We start from the raw sequence: 20,005 nt of genomic DNA, 5'->3' as shown, positions 1-20,005 counted from the left end.
TTCTCGTGACAGCTTGGCCGAGATGGGCTTGGATGCAAACATTGTATCTCCGTCTCAGCCGGATGACCCTGACCCGTCCCAGCTGCTGCACTATCTTCCGGATTACGAGGTTGTCATTTGCAGTACCTGCCGATATGCCGTCCAGCCCCATGGGATCTTGCGTCATCTGAAAGATATTCATCGGATCCTCCGTGGCCGCCGGCGCAAGTATTCTCATTACGTTGCCAGCTTGTGCCTTAGAGAGCCCAACGACGTCGTACCTCCCAGTGGTGCTGATCAGTTTCCGGTCCCATACCTACCGGTTGAGCCCGGTCTTCGATGCCAGGCAGCTGGTTGCATGTATCTATGTGCTTCTAACAAGCGTATGCAGTCACACTGGAGGACTGTGCATGGACGAAAGGGCGATTGCACCACAGACTGGCGTCCGGTTCCCCTACAGACTTTCTTCCGCGGCAATCACTTACGGTATTTCACTTCTGTTGGAGCAAAGCCACATAATGATTTGCCATCCTCTGTGCTCGGTCCACTCACAGCAGGGCTTTCAGGAGACCAGCTCCATGCAGGCCTGGACTCCATGGACTCTGCTCTTCTGGACCACTACCTCCGACACACATACCATAGTTTCACCACCAACGAAGAAACAGATAAGATATGGCGCTCGGTTGTGCCGGGATTAGCACACCAGAATGTATTCCTTCTGCATGGCCTGCTAGCCTGCACAAGCTTGCACAGAGCATACATGAGCTCTGAGCATGCGAACCAGGAAAAGGCATTTCTTTTAAGAGCCTACCACCATCAAGGCATTGCTCTCCCGCGTTTTCGGCACGCGATTGAGCATCCTACGGCGGATAATTGCCATGCCATTTTGGCATTTGCATATCTGCTAGTGGTATACTCTTTTGCCGCTGATCAACCTGGGTGCTCAGACTCAAACTTGAGCGAGGACTCGTTGCTTCTAGTGGATCGGAATAGTGGCGAAGGCACCGAGCTTGATAGCATTCTTTGCAACTGGCTATACTTTCTCCGCGCTGGTTGCTCTATGCTGTGTGAGGTATGGGAGCAGTTGAACGAGGGACCCGTCAGAGCACTTTCGGAGGCCTGGGACATTGATTATGGTTACGACCCAGAACCCTCATATTTGACACTTCTCTTGTCAGTGATCCCAAATAAGACAACCGTCACACAAAGCACTGGCGATATAAATGAGACGACTCTCGTTTGGCCCGAAGATGTAACAGCCATTTATCAAGAGGCTGCCATTGTTTTGTGCCGATCATTTGCGTACGTGCGTGCCCACCGCGGACTACTTACTACCTGGGACGTTCTCCGCATATGGCCCATGGAAGTGTCGCTAGAATACATGGCTCTTCTCCACCAACGGCACCCGGGCGCACTTATATTGCTAGCGTACTATTGTGTTCTGTTGAAGCAGATGGAGAGGCACTGGTACTTCGAAGGGCGCGCGGCAATGCTAATTCGCGCCATTCAAAGACATTTGAAGCCGGAGTGGCATATATTTATCCGGAAGCCATTGCATATGGTTGAAGGAGTACCTGATGATGGCCATCTTCTTGAGAAGATTTAGCTATCTCTACAGGCAGTTCGGGGAGCATTCCGTGTCGGACAGCGTAGTAGTTTCGGTATTGCTTCCACCAGCGGATTATACCGTTCACAGGATGAGCCGCTGAGGAGCCATATGGAAGGTTAGCACATCAGGATTTACCCTCTCGGCGAGTCAATACATCGACTTGACTTTGACTTCACTATCAATGAGTACACCTGAGAGATTCATTCCAGCCTTTGGTCCAGAATCTCTAGTCCCTGGCACGTGACCCATCGTCTCACGGAACCATAATCACGTGAGCCCCACGTAAAAAGTCAGCCGAGCAATCACGAACCGCGCCCGACTGACCGCCTTTGATGTCTTTGTGCTGTTTTTTCCTTCCTTTTTTTTTTCTGCCTCGCCGATAAAGGGAAACTTGAAAACATCCAAGGCAATCTTTTCAATTTCGCAGTTTGCAGCGTTTGTGCCAGACAGTCATCATGGCCGGTCAGAAATCCAAGCAGGCTAAGCCCGCCAAGGTGTCCAAGAGCAAGGAGACTGTAAGGCAAATCGACTACCTGTTTACTGTGTATAGATAGGCAATACTGATCAGTCATGAATCAACCAGCCTGCTCCTCCCGCTCAACTCGTCGCCGCGATCAGCGCTTTCCTGAGCGAATCTGGTCTCTCTAAGACCAAGGAAGCTTTTGTCAAAGAACTATCCAGCAAGTCGATCGACTCTGATGCGAAGAACGTGCCGTCCCTGCTCGAACTCTACCAGTCCTGGGAAAAATCCTCCGAGAAGTCCTCCGGTTCTAGCTCATCGGACAGCGAGAGCGACGATGAGAGTGAGAGTGGAAGCGAGAGTGATAGCGAGAGCAGTGATAGCAGCTCCGACGAGTCCAGCGATTCTGATGTCGAGATGAACGACAAGTCCGAGTCCGACAGCGACAGCGACTCCGACGAGGAGAAGGAGAAGAAGAAGCCCGCTGCCCCTGCTGCCAAGTCTCAGGGCACCAAGCGCAAGGCCGAGTCCAGCTCCTCCGAGTCTGATTCCGAATCTGAGTCTGATGAGGCCCTGAAGTCGAAGAAGACCAAGGTGACTTCCGCCAAGGAGGAGTCTTCTGACTCGGACTCCTCCGACTCTGAGTCCGACTCTTCCTCTTCCTCTTCCGAGTCTGAAGTGTCCTCCGACTCCGACTCCTCTAGCGATGACTCCAGCTCCTCTTCTGAGTCCGATTCCGACTCTGAATCTGACTCGGACTCTGACTCTTCCTCCGACGAGGACGACAAGAAAGCCGACAAGAAGGCCTTGAAGACTGCTACCAAGACCCCTCTACCTCCGTCCGAATCTAGCTCCAGCGGCTCTTCCTCATCTTCTTCCTCCGATTCCGACACCACCGGAACCGTCAGCAACTCCGACTCTGCTGCCAAAGAGCAGTCCCAGTCTGCCCAGATGTCCGCATCCAGCAGCGCCAGCCCTGCTCCCGGCAACGCCCCCCAGAAGAAGAAGCACACCGGTGCTCGCCCCACTCCTCTGGCGCAGCTGAGTGAAGGCCCCACCGACCACCTCCTTTCGAACGACTACGTTCCCTACGCCTACGCCGAGAAGGCCTGGCAGGATCTCTCGGTCACCCGCGGCAAGGGCTTCACCAAGGAGAAGAACAAGAAGAAGCGCGGCTCTTACCGTGGTGGTCCCATCGACATCTCGGGCGGCAAGTCTTTCAAGTTCGATGACTAGATCCGCGATACTATCTAAGAGATGGAGACCAGTCTCGCCTCTTGATATAGGGGACCACCAAAGCATACCTACAGCTTTTACATGCTCGAAACAAAATGGGTATTCAAAAAAGTTCTATTCGCTTATGATTCCATCCATATAGATCTATATGCAGCCTAGATGGGTCATTGAGTCATTTTCTACAGCAAGGCGCTACTGGAGCCCGGTCGGATTGCTTTTCTTGCAGCTTTTCTTTTTGCTTTTTGCTTCACGCTGCTTCACCTGTATGTACTATCTACTTGCATCATCTAGATCTTTAGAGATGTTATAAACATGTATTCAGATATCCTTGCTTTTCATTGTAAACCCTAGCCTTTGGAGTAATCGTACATCCGGTAGGTCGTCGTAAATATTAGCCTCTTGCTATGCTCAATTCAAATTTATCCACGCATCGTGCTATGCAATCAGTCCCCAAATCCAGCTGAAGGACCACAACCCAGTCCAAGTATGCATAGCTCATGCGGATCTAGTTAAACCAGTCGCCTTTTGAAACGTCTCCAAACAACCCAACACCGGTAAACAACATCCAGTACACACACCACACCATAGACAAACCCTATTGTCCCTTCCTCTCACAATTACCCAACATCATCTCCATATTACCAACTACTCAACCAAATCATCAACCCGTCTCCACGACCCCGACTTCTCCAACCTCTCCCACCTCCGATCCCACCCTGTAACCTCCTCTGCAAGATGATCCTCCACCCCGACGGACCGAAACGGCTGCTGCTTGCGCAAAGTGATAGAAGACGTAGTATCCTCAGGGCGCTCGTAGCCCGATAACTCCAGAACTTTGTCCGCGGGATAGGTGTGCGCAACAGTGCTGTCGAGACCTACGTCGTTAGAGAGTAGAAGTGGCTCCCGGTACCAGTTCTGACAAGGGCCGAGGAGGTCATCCGTGGAGGCGAAGTCAAGGCGAACGACGCCGTCCGCGACACCAGTGTAGATGGTTGGTGAAGAGGGGGAGGGCGAAGTCATGCTGTAGATTGCGCCGCGGTAGGAACGGGTGTTGTGGCGGCGACGGCCTTGGGTGCGGCTGGATGGTGGGTGGGCGGAGAGGAAGATGGAGATGTCTTTGCGGGGAAAAGGGGTGAGGGAGAGGTTTGAGAGGCTGTTTACGATTGGTTCGTTGTTGTTCTTGGGGAGGGTCGAGGAAGGACGTGCATCGCGGTAGCTGTATGTTTCGTTCTTTGGCATATGCAGGTCAAAGATCTTGACTAGAGCGTCACCGCCGGAACCGACGACGAAGCGGTCGTGGCCAAAGGGGTGGATGCAGTATATGGGGTTTTGGTCTGTGGTATCACGGTAAACCTGTTCGTATTCGTCGTTTGAACGGAGGTCGTGCAGTCTGAGCGTGTTAGTCTGAGGGTGGAATGATGGGGGTTGGAGGAGGGGGGGGGGGGGGGGGGGCGGTTTACCTGATGGCTCTATCGCCCCAGGCTGCGAGGAAGACTTGGCCGGTGGGATCTAGGGGAGAAATGGCGTTGACATTGGGTCTGATGGGCCTATGGAGATTGACTCGCTCGAAGTCCACTAACTCTGCATCGAGCCCACGAATGGGTGATAGACCTTGCGGTGTAATGGTGGAGATAATCACCGCTTCGTGGGCGCTTCCTGTGCCGACTGCGAAGAGTGTAGGTGAAAGGGACTTGTGGTACGTGTGGCGCGAACTTAGGTTTGAATCGTCGCCAGTGTCGGCATTGAGACGAGCGAAAGGCTGGACCATCTCTTCTCCCGAAGTGGTAGTGAAGAAAGATATCGACCCGTCGCTCAAGTGGGCAGATAAGATTGGGTCCTTTCCGTCACTCATATCTGTTCGCTCAATGCCTTGTCCAGAGGTCAAGAACCGCTGCTTGTATACGTGAGACGCGCTATTAGGGTCGATAGAGAGATGGAAAAGCTCTCCGCGCACTCGTGCAACGACTATATGTTCAGTCTCGGGTTCCTTGGAAGGGTGTCCAGGACGTAGAAGATGGACACCACAAATGTCATCATGGCTGCTGATGTCGTCGAGATCGTTGAAGACAACCCATTTCCCCTTCGAATTGGGGCCAGGTTCGGTGATGCGCAGAACTAATTCGTCTGCCGCACCCCATGCAAGTACCTCCTTTCGATCGTTCCACGAGGAGCTATTCCAGACTTCATACGAGTCCAGAGCAGGACGATATCCGTGAGTAGGGTTGTCCCCTCGTGTGGAACTATGGGATCCGACCTTGACTGCTTCTGCGGCTGGTACGACGAATCTTCCGACAACTGCATGTTTGTCTAATGCTCTTGACCGAGATGTGAGTGCCTGGGCTGCTTCTCTCCAGATTTCAGGAGTTTCCACACCAGGGAACTTGGTCTCAACAAAGATTCTAAAAATGCGCCAGTCTTGAGCAGCGACAACATGTCGTAAACGCCAACAGGTCATTGATAGGTTCACCAACGCGCTGGCAGATTGCAAATAGCTTGCAATAAGCTGTATGATTTCCGGGGGAAGCTGCGCAAGCATGTTGAGCGTCAGGATGTCAAATTTAAGACTGTCTTATATGCTCAAGTAGATGATTCACAGGGCTGACGTAAAAATCTCTGGCATCACCCGTGTTAGTCAAGTGAGTTGCCAAAATTCACGAGGATGTAGAGAAATATTCACAGATTTACTGATCTAAACAACGACAAGGGAATGCTCTAGGAAAGGCGAGGTGGTGGTGGTGGCATGAAGGATTCGCCATGGCGACTCAAGACATTGTGCGCCCCGTCCGATCTATCGCCGCGGTAATCTGCAGAGTGCGTGAGGCCATCAACGTGACCCGTGTATCAACATTCTTAAATGTATATATGTTTGCTAAGCCTGGGAATAGACTAGTGACAAGTAGACACCCCAGATATAAATTCTAGATGCGATGCTATGGGAGATGGCACAGAATGTTTGATGTGGATGGTGGAGAAATGTGGCTGGAGAGCCTTATGTCATCCGGTACTTATCTTATCGGCTCCTCGGCTCTTCCTTTGGTACTTATCGGCAATCCAGACTATCTGAGTGGTGGAAGCCCATTATCTTCATGAGGAGTTGGAGAAACTGAAGATAGACGATGTTACCCCCTCATCTGGTGACTCAGGCTCTTCGGCTATATATCTGGGCCTATCCAGGGCTTCGGTATACCTCTTCCATCTATTCTGGTGCTTGTTCCTCCTCTGCGTGGCGTACACCTCTACCCTAAACCTCCTGGCTCAGTTATAGTAGCTCTTTATTCATCGTTTGCCTGGTATGCCAGGAATTGAGCTTGCGGAGTCGGCCGAAACTTACTTTATTGCTCATATGACATCTTGTGGAATTCGCGTTCTTTGAGCACAGCGTTGATGGGAATTACATCCTTCACTTGTGTATCAGCTCAAACATCTATATCTTGAAGTACCAGGCAACATGGCGGTCTCTGCCGTTACTTTCGCAGCAACCAGCTTTTGCATCCTACTACTGGCCTACAAACTGATTATATACCCCGTCTTTCTCTCCCCGTTGTCCAAGATACCCAATGCGCACTGGTCAGCTCCAATCTCTCCAGTATGGATTATCTGGAGACGGTATAGGGCACAGAACAACAGGACCATCCAATCCGCACATGAAAGACTAGGGCCTATTGTCCGGCTTGCACCATCGGAAGTCTCCGTTAACTGCGTCGATGGGGGCATCAAGTCTATCTACACGGGTGGGTATGAGAAACACGAATGGTACCCTCGTGTCTTTGGCTCTTTTGGGTAAGCGTAGCCCCAACACCGAGTGCATGCGACGACTATATTGACATGTATAATCCGCACAATGGTAGAACCGTTAGCATGTTCACCATGACAAACAACAAAGCCCACTCCACCCGCAAAAGAATGCTGTCCAACATTTACAGCAAGTCATTCCTGCAATCCTCACCCCATATCCACCTCATCTCCGAGACAATCCTGCTCGATCGTCTCCTCCCCATCATCCAAAATGCCGCCTCCTCAGGCTCGCCCATTGAAATGCACGACCTCGACCAGGGCATCACAATGGACTTCGTCTCCGCCTACCTTTACGGTCTAGCCAACGGGACCAACTTCCTTCAAGACGAGTCTTTCCGGCGCAAGACTCTCCGCCTTTACCAAAGCAGAAAGCCCTTCGAATTCTACCACCAAGAAGTCCCAAACCTCGTATCATGGGCCAAGCGTCTCGGCCTCCGCCTAATCCCCAAATGGTGCGACGAAGCCAACGAAGTCCTCGACGCCTGGGGTCTATCCTTCTGCGACAAAGCAGACGAATGCCTCAGCTCGACCCAACTCAACACAGAACCCATGGTCTACAAGCAACTCAAGCAAAGCATATCCAAACAGCTCCCGCCCAAAGAATCATCATCCTACCCCAAGCTCATCGAGCAACAACGCTTCGACATCGCCTGCGAACTCTATGACCACCTCACAGCCGGCCACGAAACCAGCGCCGTAGCCCTGACCTACCTGTTCTGGGAACTCTCCAAGCACCCGGACCTCCAGTCGTCTCTCCGCGAGGAGCTCCACACCCTAGAACCTAAGATCCTGTACCCCCGTCCATCATCCTCTCGAGACCTCCCCACCCCCAAATCCATCGACTCCCTACCCCTCCTCGACGCCATCGTAACAGAGACCCTACGCCTGCATGCCCCAATCCCCGGTATCCAGCCCCGAGTCACCCCGTCCTCTGGATGCACGCTAGTCGGGTATAGCGATATCCCCGGGAACACGCGGGTCAGTGCGCAGGCGTACTCGCTTCATCGCAATCCGGAGGTCTTCCCGGAGCCGGAGACGTGGCAGCCGAAGCGGTGGCTGAAGGAATGTAACTCGTCGGAGGAGTTGGAGGAACGGAGACGCTGGTTTTGGGCGTTTGGTAGTGGGGGGAGGATGTGTGTGGGAAGTAATTTGGCTTTGCAGGGTATGTATACCTTTCATGGAGTAGTTGATGAGATAGATGAAGCTGACCAGTTGTTTATAGAGATGAAATTGGTCGTAGCGGCTATCTATACCAATTATACGACGGCTATAATCGACGATGAGGATATTGAGGCTATTGATGCGTATACGGTTAAGCCGAGGGGGGAGAAGCTGGTCTTGAAGTTCGAGTCTGTCGCTTAGTTCTATGTTTTCTTTCTGGTAGCTATTCTAGTATATAGTTTTTGATTTCCTGTACTTCTTCACTATTCTTCAACAGACCCAGTAGTTACATCTACAGAGCATTATACGATACGACCAAAATAAAATCGAAAATGATTGATAACATACAACATCCACATAATAATATACAAAAAAAAAACCCCCTCCCACCTACCCTCAACACAGAATCAAAACTGATGTGGTAGGTAGTAGCATATTACAAACCCAAAACTCCAAAATATAAAGGAATATTTTCTCTCTCTCCCACTCCGCGTAGAAGTTCTTCACTTCTATACCACCACACCGTCTACTCATCCATCATATCAGACCAGACCAGACAAGAGTGAGAGTTCGACGACGGTAGGTAGTAGGTAAATCGTATGCCCGTATGCAACCGCTCGAAATAAGGTATTGAATCACACGCAAATAATGTAGTATATATATTGTTTGGCAGTTCAACCCAACACACCGTCCTTCTTCTTGGGACCGACCACCTTGGGGAACATTCTCATGAGGTGGTAGTTGATGGGGTTGCGCTTCTGGGACTTGGGTTTCTGTTTGGTGGAAAAGGGGTGATTAGCACAGTCCAGAACCCATAGATAATCCAGCATCGAGGTATTTCCACCGGAGGAGAGTGATAGAAAGTGGAGGGAAACGTACAGGTGCATCCATGCAAGATCTCAATTGTTGTTCGAGAACGGCGCATCCCTCGTGGGTGTAGCCCTGGGATGCCCAGCAGCCTGATCGAAGTCATATCATATTAGCCACGTACTTCAAACCACACAGAACTCCCTGGGGAATGTTGCATAACTCACTCAGCATAGACGACATCACCGCAACGCAGGTATTCGGCTCATTGGTGTTCGGACGCCGGACGCGCAGGTGAGGGATGGACTGCAGACGGACCGGGTTAAGGCGGGTAGAGACAGCTTTCGCGGGCATGGTTGCAATTGGTATCTTTGAATCCTCTCAAAAACAAAGGTACAAGGAAGGGAGGAGGGGGGGAGATAGCGACAACAGCAGCCGAGTGACGATGCGGTCAAACCAAAAGTTGACTGAAGGCTTCGGAGGTGCCAAGACTTTTTCGGCGATTTGCCCGCCGCGGAAGTTGTCTGGCTGATGTAATCACCGCGGCGAGTTCAGGCTGATAAGTAACCTGGTTTGCCTCTGCTTCTTCAGCTTTTACTATATTGGAAGATTGCTTTAGAAACGCTGATCGGAGACAGAAATGAGCAGAAGGCATGTGAGCGCTTTTTACACTAATACGGTCGCTCCGGTATGTGCGCCCAGACGTCGGGTTATACCCTCATCGAGATGCTTCTCTGTGGGGAGCGTGCGGCGAACCGCGGCGGGTTCGAAGCCGGGTGAGCAGCATGAGAATACCAAGTCACAGGATGAGTCGAAGAAAGAAGAGGAGCAGGGAGCTATGGCGCGGCGACTGTCGGAAATGACAGAGCAGGCTATGCTGGAAGGAGGCCGGTCCGCGCAGAGAAACATGCAACAGGCGGGGTTCTCGGACGAGCTGAAGCAACAGCTGGAGGAGAGGGTGGCGGCGGCAGCTTTCAAGAATGAGTACGCGGCCGCGCACTCTATCGTTGATATGCCGGTATGCTTGCTATACACGTATCGCAGTTTCGATGGCAATCGGTTACTGACAAGTCCCAGTCAAGCGCAGGTCAAGGAACACGAGACATCGCAAGCGCTCAGGCATGGACCGGAACAGAAACCACCCACGACATCACATTACGAATGCTGGACGACTCCAAGAAACGCATACGCACACCATACAAGATCCCCCAGCCAAACCCGGTTGACATGCGAATTAGCCCGAAGCCCAAAGATTCCACTGGCCTGCGTCTAGCGAAAGCCCGAGAGCGCACGGCAACATATTCTTTGAGCCAGAGTGAGGGGATCTCCGAGGATGAACGCGAAGCTATGCGCCGAGAGATGCGAGAACGCTTCTCCCCCGGGGCACGACCCATGCCGGCCACGTTGCAGGGGTTATCGGCGCTTGCGAACGAGCGGATTGAGGATGCGATGGCGCGTGGTCAGTTCAACAGGATAAAGAGGGGCAAGGGTGTCAATACGGAGACAGATCACCGAGCCAATAGTCCGTTCATCGATACGACCGAGTACTTCATGAACAAGATGATTCAGAAGCAGGAGATTGTGCCGCCGTGGATCGAGAAACAACAGGACCTAGCTAGGGAGGTTGATCGGTTCCGATCACGCTTGAGAGCGGAGTGGCGACGACATGCAGCCCGGCTGATCGCCAGCGAAGGAGGGTCTCTGGATGTGCAGATGAGACGGGCGGATGCATATGCCGCAGCGGAGGCTCGACTGGCAGAAAGGGCCAAGATAGAGAAGATGTTCCGCGAGAGCGATAGTGCGAGTGATGCTGGAGGGCTGGACTCTTCAGACGGAACTACGCAGAGCTCTGATAATGCGGTATCAGAGCCGCAAGAGGATAAAGAGCCTTTGCCCTATGTTACGCCTCTGCGTGATCCGCAATATATGAACACGGAGCGTTCGTTTCTTGAACTGACGATCAAGAATCTCAATGCACTTACTCGGACTTACAATCTCCAGGCTCCTCCTGTGGCACAGAAGCCGTACCTCAATCTTGAGCGTGAGCTAGCTGCATGTTATGCGGAAGTGGCTCCAAGCTTGGCGGAGGAAATCAAGCGGCGTGCAACTGAACGAGCTCGTCCAAGAAATTCGGGACCTCAAGCTGCGAACATTTTGGAGTCTCTGAGCACATCGAGTAAGGTGCGTGTATATGAGGAGGATCAGGCAAAGGGCTATGGGTTCAAAGAATTCTGGCGCGATCTGTTCTCGAAGAAGGAATAGACAGTCAGGGGCCTTGTATATAATAAAGATGATGCGCTGTGTATGATACTACCTGCATAATAGATCTGAATGATTCCGATGACCAAAAGACAAGGTATCTATCTAACGCGACGTTATCCATTCCAGCTAAAATAATATCCCGCTATCTCGACCAATACGAAGCATCAAAGTCCCCGTCTCAACACTTACTACCAGACCGCTACTTATAAATGTTATCACAGCATCATCGTCAACAACCCCTTCCATACCAAGCGCTAGCGTAGCAGAACATGATGAATATCATTAGTAGTACAGCGCCCAGCTCATCGTGTGTACTTCTCCGCTTTGAGTTGGCCAGTGCTCGTTTTGTGATTGTGGTGTTGGGCTCGAACACCCGCTTGAGCAGTGATGTGTTTCGTTATAGTGGTGCTGTGAAGCCGGACCAGGAGGTATTGAATTGCCTTGGGGGCCATGCTGCTTGTGCCATATCGGAATGAGTGATGGGGATGATGCTGCGCAGGTAGGTCTCGGTATTTGTGTTGCTTGGTGAATGGTAAGGGACTCTTTGACTAGCGCTCGAATAGTATGTTCTTTAGGTATGATAAATAATTGAATATTAAAACGAGTGTGTGGCTAATTTTCAGCGATGAGCATCGAGCGATGGCATGATGGTGAAGATTTTGTCCCTGTTGCAGATGAGTATGCACCGAACGCACATTACTGGCCATCATGGGGAGTAGCCAGCGATTTGTGCCTTCCTGATATGAGCTGAGGATAAAATTGGCTTAAGTAGGATTAGCTCGTGTGATAATGCTGCTCCAAACGATGAATATGGGCTATATGAGTGTATGTATTGCCATCATAGCTTCCGTCAATTGACCTCGCCTGGTCCCGCTGGACATGATCAGTCAGTACCAAATGTGGTGAGTTATTGTTGCTCATTCTCAACTGTCGAGACTAAACTTAGAGCCTTGGATGACTGCCATTTCAGCTTTTGATATCATCTGAAGCATAGGTTGAGAACAGATAGTGTCCACGGGCTTTGAGGGCGATGATGTGCGTAAGGGAGGGAGGAGAGAGGGAAGTGAGAGTCAAGACCACAAGGCCCAGTCTCTAGAACTCTTAGTAGGATGATACCTCGTCTTCAATCTTGGTCTATCATCTCTCACGAGTGTCTCTTCAACTTCTGATTGAGAGCATACTAGAAGTGCGCTCTTAAGAGGTCATCTATACAATAGTGGCCCCATAGTATACATCTGGTTGACTGAAACATGCGTTCAACATGTGGCAAGACCAGTAGCCCACTCGGCTTCACTACAAAACACAAAAGTACCAATGGCGACGATCTGTAATGTCCTTGTTACCAGTCAGAGCAACTTCAGATATTACTTAGTGGAGAACATCTCGTCAGCAACATGAAGCTGCCGTTGCAATTCGCACGTCCACAGGCTGATCAAACCGCCAACCAACCATCGAGTGGTGATTATTTGCATTTAGCAAGGGGTTTTAGGTTTGCTAGAATCCGTTCTCAAAGCAGTCTGTCTGATAAGGTAGTCAGCGGAAAATGACTCGGACTTGATTCAAGCTGTGACTCGACAGCATTGATACCTGCATACAGCGGGATGTGCTTGGAACAGACCCTGTAGTTTGCCCCGGGCACAGACAAACCCTATCCCAATCCATGCCGCTGCCGTCTGTCACAAAGCGCTAAATTAGCGGGGATTGATTCGAGCATAACTGCCAGTAGTCAACCGCCCGATGTGATGGGGTGTGCCGTGCATGCAGGGCCGGCGCGTAAATTGACCAACGACCGACGAGGGACGGCCGTCGCAGCAGATCACCTCTTGCACACCATCACATCAACTCCCCCAGGCCTCTCAATATACCGCTTCCCCCCTCTTTTCCTCCATCATGTCTCTTCCATTGCGCAAGGGATTTGCAGCCTCCAGACCAGATTCGATATGTCTGCAGGTGCTACTTAATCGTCACCTTGTCTGCAGTCACAAAAGCTTCATCCCGGCCTCAAATAATGCCCTATCTGCTATTCTTTGCGCTCCTTCCCCGCCTCATTACTGCTGGCTCAGTATCTAAGAAGCAGTTGAATCCTGTCCGTCGAAACAGCTATCCCATCACTCCAGCCGTGGACGAGTCGCTCCTGGCCATCCAGATCGGAGGCATCGTCGGTGCATACGTGATCTTCGTTGCTGTACTTCTTTCGCTGCTCCTCTTCGTGGGCCGCCGTCTGCGACGAGCCGTCCTCTCCTCCAACTACTCACTCCACGTCGAGATGATGAAGCCCGTGAAGCCGCCTCCCAGCATGGATCCCAGTCCTGTCACCCCGATCTCTGTCAACCTGCCCAGCCCGGGCCCTCGAAGCTTCAGCCGGTCCTGGAGTAGCCTCGGCAAGGGCTCTCGCTCCCACGCCTCAGGGACCACCACCAGCGTCGCCACGATCGACGAATCCGTCGTAGCAACTGACCGCCAGCGCGCTCAGGAGGACTTGGAGATGCTCTACGCCGCCGTGATGGAGCATGACGCACAGAAAGAAGCTGTCGCCGCAGCTCGGGGTGCCAACCAGGACTTCTCCGATGGAGACGAAGCTGTAGCAGAAGCAGCAGCAGCAGCAGCAGAGAAAGAGATTCCCTCTCCAGACAGCATCCCCACGAACCCATTCACAGATCGCTCCTCACACGTCTCCTCCAACAACTCCCCACTGAGCCCGCGGTCCAGCGGCCGGCTTTCCCGCATCTCCTCCCTTTCGCTGTTCAACCTCAAGTCGCAGAACCAGCAGCAATCATCAAGCAGCAGCAACAGCAGCAAACTGCGTTCTCCACGACCCTTCCCTCTCCGCAAACTCTCGATCTCCTCTCCTGTCGCCTCCCCATCCTACCAGGCCGATCAACCCCCCTTAACCCCAAGACACTACAATCCTCCACCCCGACCCCCAGCACCTCCTCTCCCAGTAGCAACACCTGCAATGACTGCACAAAAGCAGCAACAACCATCCCTTCCCCAAATCAACACCCAACCTCCTCCTTCCCTCCCAACTCCTCGTCTCGAGCCACCCCGCGCCAAAGAGAGATCCCCCCGCGGGCCCGTCCCTCCTCCCCTAACCCTAACCACTCCCACAGGGAGCAACACAACCCACCACGGACGCAGTCCATCATCATCGCTACCCTTCCGTGACGCTTACCCGCTTCAGAGCGCGCCAGCCACTAAACTCACGGTGCTGGAGAGGCCGATGAAACAGCTGAACGGGCCCAGAACGGGCATGCCCACCCCGTATAGTCCGTACATGCCGTTTACCCCGGTGACGCCGTTGACACCCAGCTCGATGATTACGAAGAGGCAGAGACGGAGGGCGGAAAAGGAGAGCGGGTTGAAAGTGTTGAATGAGGATGATTTGGTCAGGGATGACGGGGATATGTGGGGGTATTAGCTTCTTCTTCTTCTTCTATTCACTTTTTCTTCTTCTTGGGTTCTTCCTGTGATTCTTTTCTCTTATGACTAGGGTGAGTAGGATATATACGGTGATGATGTTCCGGGGGTTTATACTGCTTCTCTGGTTATGTGGTATATGGTTATGCTTGATTTATGAATATACGAGTATTTATTCGATTTATGTTGAATGGTCAAATTGCCTGCATAATGGGAGAAAGAAAGGTGACTTAGTTACATTGATTAGCCCGAGCAATTATTACAACCACACTGCATCCACCTTTTCGGACACATGACTCACTGCCCCTTACTCTAGCACGTCTCTATTTTCATCATTCACATTTAGATACTAGTACATTGACTATAGGCTTCTACAGTACAGAAGAGAGAATCATTCGATCTTTGCAGAAATCCACCAGAGTAGTAAGTTTTAAGTAGAGGTAGATGATCTGCATCGCAACCATAACCATGCCATACCCATAACCCTAAATAGATGCAAATGCCAAACACCGTTGGAAAGAAGAGAAGAGTTACTTCTAGAAAAAAGGTAGTACAAGTATTCGTCTATACAACTCCCGCTCTGTACTCCGTCTCGGCTTTAATTTTTTTTTTTTTTTTTCACTACATATAGTGTCTTGCTCTTGACTGCTTTTGCTCTCGGTGTATGTCACACAGTCCCTGTCGGCTGTTTAGTATTGATGATACATCCATCCTGATTCTGCTGAGATATCTTACCTCTGTCGTAGCCACCACCCTTCAACTAACACCCCTCTAAAAGATAGGAATCTAAATAGCAGGACACTCCCACGTATCCCGCTTAATCTTCATCAAAGCCGACTGTTTATGCGGGAACGAAACCTCGCCTTCCTTGTAGAAGCCTGCTTCCTGAAGGTACGTAATCAACCTACTTACTCATTAGTATCTCTACCTGCATCTTCCTCCATTGAGTGATGGTAGAATAGTGGGGACATACTTGAAATTATCCACCCTCGGCTCCAACATAACCGTCTGGGTTCTCGAATCCGCCAAAAAGCAATAATGCACCAATGCACTCAGCCAGATCTGCACCCGATGTGGGCCACGGTACTCCTGCTCGCCGATTAACAGGTGAATGCCTCGATCGTAGTTGTCGGCTCCGCCAATTAACGGCCCCAGCCGGTCTTCCTTCACCCAGTACAGCTCGAAGTAGCCGAATGGCTTGCCGTCCCAGCAGCCGATGACGGGGAAACTGTGCTTGCTACTGAGGTTAGTGCGCAGGAATTTCTCCTGATGTTCGATGGGGCCGGCTTCGCCCCAGGAGGCATTGACGCGGGGGTCGTTCATCCATTTGTGCAGCAGGTCGAGGTCCGACGGCCCTGCGGTTAACGGCTGGTCGAGACTGCTGGTGGAGTGACTTGCGGAGTGGCTGGGTGTGGGGTTATTGGGACCTGGGGCGGGGTTTGTGTGAGATGGGGGGATGTAGGGGATGCGGAAGGAGAGGTATTGTTGCACGCTGGGGATGTAACGGATGTAGAAGACGTCGCCTTGGTGCGGGGGTTTGGGGCGGATGGGGTGTCGGATGCCGTTGGTGAAGGTGTATTGGGTAGGAGGTGGAGGGAAGTATGTGGGCAGATGGCTGGTAGAGGCAAAGGGACCTTCGTTGGGGACGTAGTGTGCGACCTCTTGGCCGGCTGTGTGGGCGAGGTTGAAGCTCTCGCGCGAGGGCGAGGCCACGCGCTGGACAAACGGGGAGCCAGACACCGACTGGGGAATGACCTGCGGGCTCATGGTGAAGACGAACAGCCGGGGGTCGATCTGCCAGAAGCTGCGACGGCTGACGAACATGTTGGCCCAGGATTGCGGGTCATAGGGCTCAGCGCCGACGGACGAGTCCTCGGAGGCAATGAGGCCCATGCGCTCGAGTTTCTGTAGCAGCGTACGTCCCTTGAAGAAACCTTCGCGCTTGATGTTAACGCGCCAGTCGCCTCTGGGCTGGCCAGAAGGCGGGGTATTGGCGGAGGCGTCAGTCTGCAGACGACGGTCGGGCTGGGGTTCGTGGAAGTACCACCACAGCGTGACCCAGAGCATCATGGCGATCTGACGAGTTGGGGAGCTGACCGGCTTGTAGTCACTGCTGGGTGGGTCGACAATGTAGGAGATGTAAAGGGAGTCATCGCGCAGGGTGGGGGTGGTGAAACGAGTAAGGCGGGCACGTTGCTCATCATCGCCAGTCCCGCGAGCTCGACCACGCTCTTCATCGTTGGTGTCTGTGGTGTCGGGGTCTGGACGGTTGGTTGCGAGAACGATGCTCCAGCCAGGAGGCACGATGGACTGGCTGGAGTTGACATCGTTGGATTTGAAGGTGAAGCCACCGAAGACGGGGGAGACTGTGAAGCTCAGCCCGTTGGGCAGATGGCACACGTGATAGCGCATAGTTGCTGACTGAACCTGACTTGGAGCAGGAAAGGGGAAGAAGAGAAAGCAGGAAGAGAAAGCAGGAAGAGAAAGCAAGAGGCAGGAAAGAAGAAAGAGTAAATAGTCACTAGTAAATCGTAGTATCTACACAGTGGGGGGCAAAGAATGAGCTTGTGTGGGATGATGCGCAAGTTGCCCCTCACTGGGTTTTTGACGATCGCGCGGCGCCTGCAGGAAACTCACTTTTGCTTTCACCGGCGCTGCAGGAAATAGATCAGCCCAGTTCGGGTGCTGTCCGACTGGGTGGCCACATGTTCCTGGGGTGCCAATGGATCCCCGCGGCAGCACGAGAGATGCAGAAGTTGCAGTGAGCTGAGGCAGATGAAGCAGAAGCAGAACAAGAAATGAAGCTCAAAGAAAAGAGAAGAGAGACGATGGTTGATGTCATGTTCCGGGCGGTCAGCAAATTAGTTGAAATTGGGAGAGTTGATTGGTTGGGAGTCCATTCCTTACCCTATTTTCTCTGATTTACTTCTAATTTACTTGATAATTTTATGAGCATTCGAGAAAGAGGATGAACAATAGAATAGAATAGAGATAGAATGAATGATTGAATTGAATATGGATATCATAGTCCAGCAATTACCTCCTTCTCGGTGCCCGCATCGTGAGTTTCAAGTAATTACTACATGAAAAGAAAGAAAAGCAATCAAAATTCCTCCAGTGTCGTGCCCACTCCCTTCTCCCGCGCCAGCCGCACCAGATCGCCGCCCGTCACCAGATCCATCAAGCCCATCCCCACGCTCTTGAAGATCACATTGCCGCGCTCCACCCAGTCCCGAAGACTCTTGCCATCCTCACTGTTGTCGCCCTCCCCGCGCGACGCATCCCGAACAATCAGCAGCTCTCCCAATTCCACCACCTGATGCGGCCGAATGCCCGCCTGCACAATCTCGCCGGCTTCCTTCAGCGCTGCATCCAAACTGTCCACCACCACCACGCCACTCCGTCGCACATGCTTGTGAAAATGCCGATGCGAGCTGTGCACCGTCACCTCGTCGCGCAGCAACTCAGGTGGCAGCTCCGTCATATGCGGCCGGTATGATCCAATCGCGCTGATCAGACGGCCCTTTCGGCGTCCGTCGCGCGACGTGAGGATATGTGCAGGGAAGAGCGGTTCCGTCGAGGGCGTGCAACAGAAAATCGCATCTGCCTTGAGCAGCGCATCGTGCAGGATGCGGTCGTACTCGACAAAGTCCGTGCTGACAGCGGAGAATTTCACATCGCCGCGCCAGCTGGCGTTTTCGGGGCTGTAGATATCACGCAGCAGCTGGGCAGCGCGGTCAAAGGATCGGTTGATAATATACACTCGTTTGATGCCCTCTCCACGCAGGATCAGCGCCAGCCGAATGTGCCAGTATGCCTGCTTGCCCGCTCCGAATACCACCACGGTCCGCACGCGCTTGCGTTTGTTGAGGGTCATAGTGGCGGTCAGAGCAGTGCGGAAGGGGGTGAGTTCGTGAGCGTTGATCAGTCCAAAGGGTAAGCTCGTCTCGTCGATCAGTGTCACCGTCCCTTGCGGGGAGGTATCGCGGGAGCCGGCGGCGGGCCAGGCCCCCATGGTGTTGGACAAACCGGTGTCGATGGGTTGCTGATTCACGCAGCCGGGGGTCAGGGATTTGCTGCTGGAGGAGGGAGAGGAAGAGGTATGGTCGTCGTCCTCTTGAGAGGACATGGATTGTTCACTGCCTTCGGAGGAGATGGAGGACATGGACTTGCGCTGGTTGACTCGGCTGGAGGAGGAAGTCCGGGAGGCTGTGGAGGACAAGTCTAAAGCAGGATCGACGGAGCAGCCAGCCTGACCGTTATCTTGTAAGGAGATCATCTTCATGCCCATGGTGTTGCCCGTGCTGGCGGGCATGAACAGAGTGGTGCAACCATTCTGACGGGTAATGGCCGTGCGCGTGGGTTGGTAGGCGGCCGCACAGCCCTTTTCTTGGCTACCGGTGGAGTAGTCCCTCAGAGCATTGGAAAGGTTCTGCTGGAGGTCGATGATCTGGTCGCGCGAGAGCGACAGGAGGAGGGAGCGGAGTTGTGTTTGAGAGAGGATGGTGAGTGGCATGATAAGTCAGTTGATAAGAAAAGAGGAAGAGGGAGGGGAGAGTAGTAGGAGTGTAGAGGAGGGAGGGACAGGATGGAGGATGGAGGAGAGGTGGAGAAGAACGAGCAGGGCAAGGGACAGTCCGGGAACAGCGGAGACGATGGGGGAGTTAATATATTAATTTAGTATCTGAGTACATGCGATAAAGACACGGACAGAGAGAGAAAGAAAGTCGCGAAGACGCAAGCGGGCGGGTTCACTTTTCTGGGCGGGCGGACCGGATGACGACAATCTCTCAGCCTCGGCGGGGCGTTGGATAATACCGATTATCTTATTTTCCCTTTGAAAATGGAAGATAATACTGTAGAATAATTCAAGTGATATCCCAAGTATACACACCCACAAGTAATTGATAGTCCGGTCCATCAATTCCTATCCCTGATAGAAGGGCAGAAGTGATCATCGGAAAGGAAGCCACTCGGGGAATTTGCTCGTGCGTCTATACCTTGTAGTACTTTTAGTCCAGTAGTAGTAGTGATGATACACCCTCCACCATCCATTATCATCCCAAAACTCTCTCTCCTTTGTTGGATTGGTTTGTTAATTGCCCAGCATTGGCATCTCCAACTATCTGATACATACATAACTCCCCAATTACACACTTCGAGGCAGTTCTGGCGAATTCGATACTATAAATACCATACGAACTGGTAATCCCCTCTTCCCTTCCCCTTGGCATCCATCCACCACCACTGGCAACTAGTCCTAATCCAGTAAGTATCTG

At 52.2% G+C, this 20,005-nt stretch overlaps 9 protein-coding genes across 9 annotated transcripts; 5 read left to right on the top strand and 4 right to left on the bottom strand.

Moving 5' to 3' along the window:
* Positions 1 to 22: 22 nt before the first annotated feature.
* BO83DRAFT_302676 (uncharacterized protein) lies at positions 23 to 1,585 on the top strand (the record flags this gene model as incomplete). The annotated part of the gene is made up of 1 exon (XM_025527160.1): positions 23 to 1,585. The coding sequence occupies one exon, from the start codon at positions 23 to 25 to the stop codon at positions 1,583 to 1,585; it is 1,563 nt and encodes a 520-aa protein (XP_025393292.1).
* A 458-nt stretch (positions 1,586 to 2,043) lies between these two features.
* On the top strand, positions 2,044 to 3,284 carry BO83DRAFT_384112 (nucleolar and coiled-body phosphoprotein 1 family protein; the record flags this gene model as incomplete). The annotated part of the gene is made up of 2 exons (XM_025532574.1): positions 2,044 to 2,103; positions 2,172 to 3,284. The coding sequence occupies 2 exons, from the start codon at positions 2,044 to 2,046 to the stop codon at positions 3,282 to 3,284; spliced, it is 1,173 nt and encodes a 390-aa protein (XP_025393291.1).
* Positions 3,285 to 3,614: 330 nt separating this feature from the next.
* On the bottom strand, positions 3,615 to 6,012 carry BO83DRAFT_351533 (F-box/WD repeat-containing protein). The gene is made up of 3 exons (XM_025528947.1): positions 5,962 to 6,012; positions 4,745 to 5,897; positions 3,615 to 4,674 (listed from the first exon to the last, which is right to left on the bottom strand). Exons 2-3 carry the CDS (start codon positions 5,818 to 5,820, stop codon positions 3,930 to 3,932), a joined length of 1,821 nt encoding a protein of 606 aa, XP_025393290.1. The 5' UTR covers positions 5,821 to 5,897; positions 5,962 to 6,012; the 3' UTR covers positions 3,615 to 3,929.
* Positions 6,013 to 6,732: 720 nt separating this feature from the next.
* BO83DRAFT_328566 (cytochrome P450) lies at positions 6,733 to 8,441 on the top strand (the record flags this gene model as incomplete). Its single annotated transcript, XM_025528167.1, has 3 exons — positions 6,733 to 7,064; positions 7,133 to 8,241; positions 8,302 to 8,441. 3 exons carry the CDS (start codon positions 6,733 to 6,735, stop codon positions 8,439 to 8,441), a joined length of 1,581 nt encoding a protein of 526 aa, XP_025393289.1.
* A 149-nt stretch (positions 8,442 to 8,590) lies between these two features.
* Positions 8,591 to 9,734, bottom strand: BO83DRAFT_6334 (mitochondrial 37S ribosomal protein mS37). The gene is made up of 3 exons (XM_025537492.1): positions 9,275 to 9,734; positions 9,120 to 9,199; positions 8,591 to 9,013 (listed from the first exon to the last, which is right to left on the bottom strand). The coding sequence occupies exons 1-3, from the start codon at positions 9,399 to 9,401 to the stop codon at positions 8,915 to 8,917; spliced, it is 306 nt and encodes a 101-aa protein (XP_025393288.1). The 5' UTR covers positions 9,402 to 9,734; the 3' UTR covers positions 8,591 to 8,914.
* On the top strand, positions 9,645 to 11,383 carry BO83DRAFT_433314 (DnaJ family domain-containing protein). Its single transcript, XM_025535674.1, has 2 exons — positions 9,645 to 10,065; positions 10,125 to 11,383. Exons 1-2 carry the CDS (start codon positions 9,688 to 9,690, stop codon positions 11,307 to 11,309), a joined length of 1,563 nt encoding a protein of 520 aa, XP_025393287.1. The 5' UTR covers positions 9,645 to 9,687; the 3' UTR covers positions 11,310 to 11,383.
* Positions 11,384 to 13,140: 1,757 nt separating this feature from the next.
* Positions 13,141 to 14,996, top strand: BO83DRAFT_374125 (uncharacterized protein). The gene has a single exon (XM_025530115.1). It carries the CDS (start codon positions 13,318 to 13,320, stop codon positions 14,725 to 14,727), a length of 1,410 nt encoding a protein of 469 aa, XP_025393286.1. The 5' UTR covers positions 13,141 to 13,317; the 3' UTR covers positions 14,728 to 14,996.
* A 233-nt stretch (positions 14,997 to 15,229) lies between these two features.
* BO83DRAFT_374123 (GNAT family N-acetyltransferase) lies at positions 15,230 to 17,552 on the bottom strand. The gene is made up of 3 exons (XM_025530114.1): positions 15,700 to 17,552; positions 15,462 to 15,630; positions 15,230 to 15,404 (listed from the first exon to the last, which is right to left on the bottom strand). Exons 1-2 carry the CDS (start codon positions 17,136 to 17,138, stop codon positions 15,513 to 15,515), a joined length of 1,557 nt encoding a protein of 518 aa, XP_025393285.1. The 5' UTR covers positions 17,139 to 17,552; the 3' UTR covers positions 15,230 to 15,404; positions 15,462 to 15,512.
* A 277-nt stretch (positions 17,553 to 17,829) lies between these two features.
* Positions 17,830 to 19,337, bottom strand: BO83DRAFT_413237 (putative proline utilization protein PrnX-like; the record flags this gene model as incomplete). Its single annotated transcript, XM_025534469.1, has 1 exon — positions 17,830 to 19,337. Exon 1 carries the CDS (start codon positions 19,240 to 19,242, stop codon positions 17,830 to 17,832), a length of 1,413 nt encoding a protein of 470 aa, XP_025393284.1. The 5' UTR covers positions 19,243 to 19,337.
* Positions 19,338 to 20,005: the final 668 nt, after the last annotated feature.

This window comes from Aspergillus eucalypticola (assembly GCF_003184535.1).
Source record: "Aspergillus eucalypticola CBS 122712 chromosome Unknown BO83scaffold_1, whole genome shotgun sequence".
In the NCBI taxonomy this organism is placed as follows: domain Eukaryota; kingdom Fungi; phylum Ascomycota; class Eurotiomycetes; order Eurotiales; family Aspergillaceae; genus Aspergillus; species Aspergillus eucalypticola.
This window is presented reverse-complemented; position numbering and strand designations above follow the sequence as displayed.

Coding starts and splice junctions, on each gene's coding strand:
- BO83DRAFT_374123 (XM_025530114.1), bottom strand. CDS start 17,138: ATGCGCTATCACGTGTGCCATCTGCCCAACGGGCTGAGCTTCACAGTC. Junction 15,631..15,699: donor CCGAGGGTGGATAATTTCAA/GTATGTCCCCAC, acceptor ATGAGTAAGTAG/GTTGATTACGTACCTTCAGG.
- BO83DRAFT_351533 (XM_025528947.1), bottom strand. CDS start 5,820: ATGCTTGCGCAGCTTCCCCCGGAAATCATACAGCTTATTGCAAGCTAT. Junction 4,675..4,744: donor TGGGGCGATAGAGCCATCAG/GTAAACCGCCCC, acceptor TAACACGCTCAG/ACTGCACGACCTCCGTTCAA.
- BO83DRAFT_6334 (XM_025537492.1), bottom strand. CDS start 9,401: ATGCCCGCGAAAGCTGTCTCTACCCGCCTTAACCCGGTCCGTCTGCAG. Junction 9,200..9,274: donor GGTGATGTCGTCTATGCTGA/GTGAGTTATGCA, acceptor GACTTCGATCAG/GCTGCTGGGCATCCCAGGGC. Junction 9,014..9,119: donor GATCTTGCATGGATGCACCT/GTACGTTTCCCT, acceptor TCCACCAAACAG/AAACCCAAGTCCCAGAAGCG.
- BO83DRAFT_433314 (XM_025535674.1), top strand. CDS start 9,688: ATGAGCAGAAGGCATGTGAGCGCTTTTTACACTAATACGGTCGCTCCG. Junction 10,066..10,124: donor ACTCTATCGTTGATATGCCG/GTATGCTTGCTA, acceptor GACAAGTCCCAG/TCAAGCGCAGGTCAAGGAAC.
- BO83DRAFT_374125 (XM_025530115.1), top strand. CDS start 13,318: ATGCCCTATCTGCTATTCTTTGCGCTCCTTCCCCGCCTCATTACTGCT.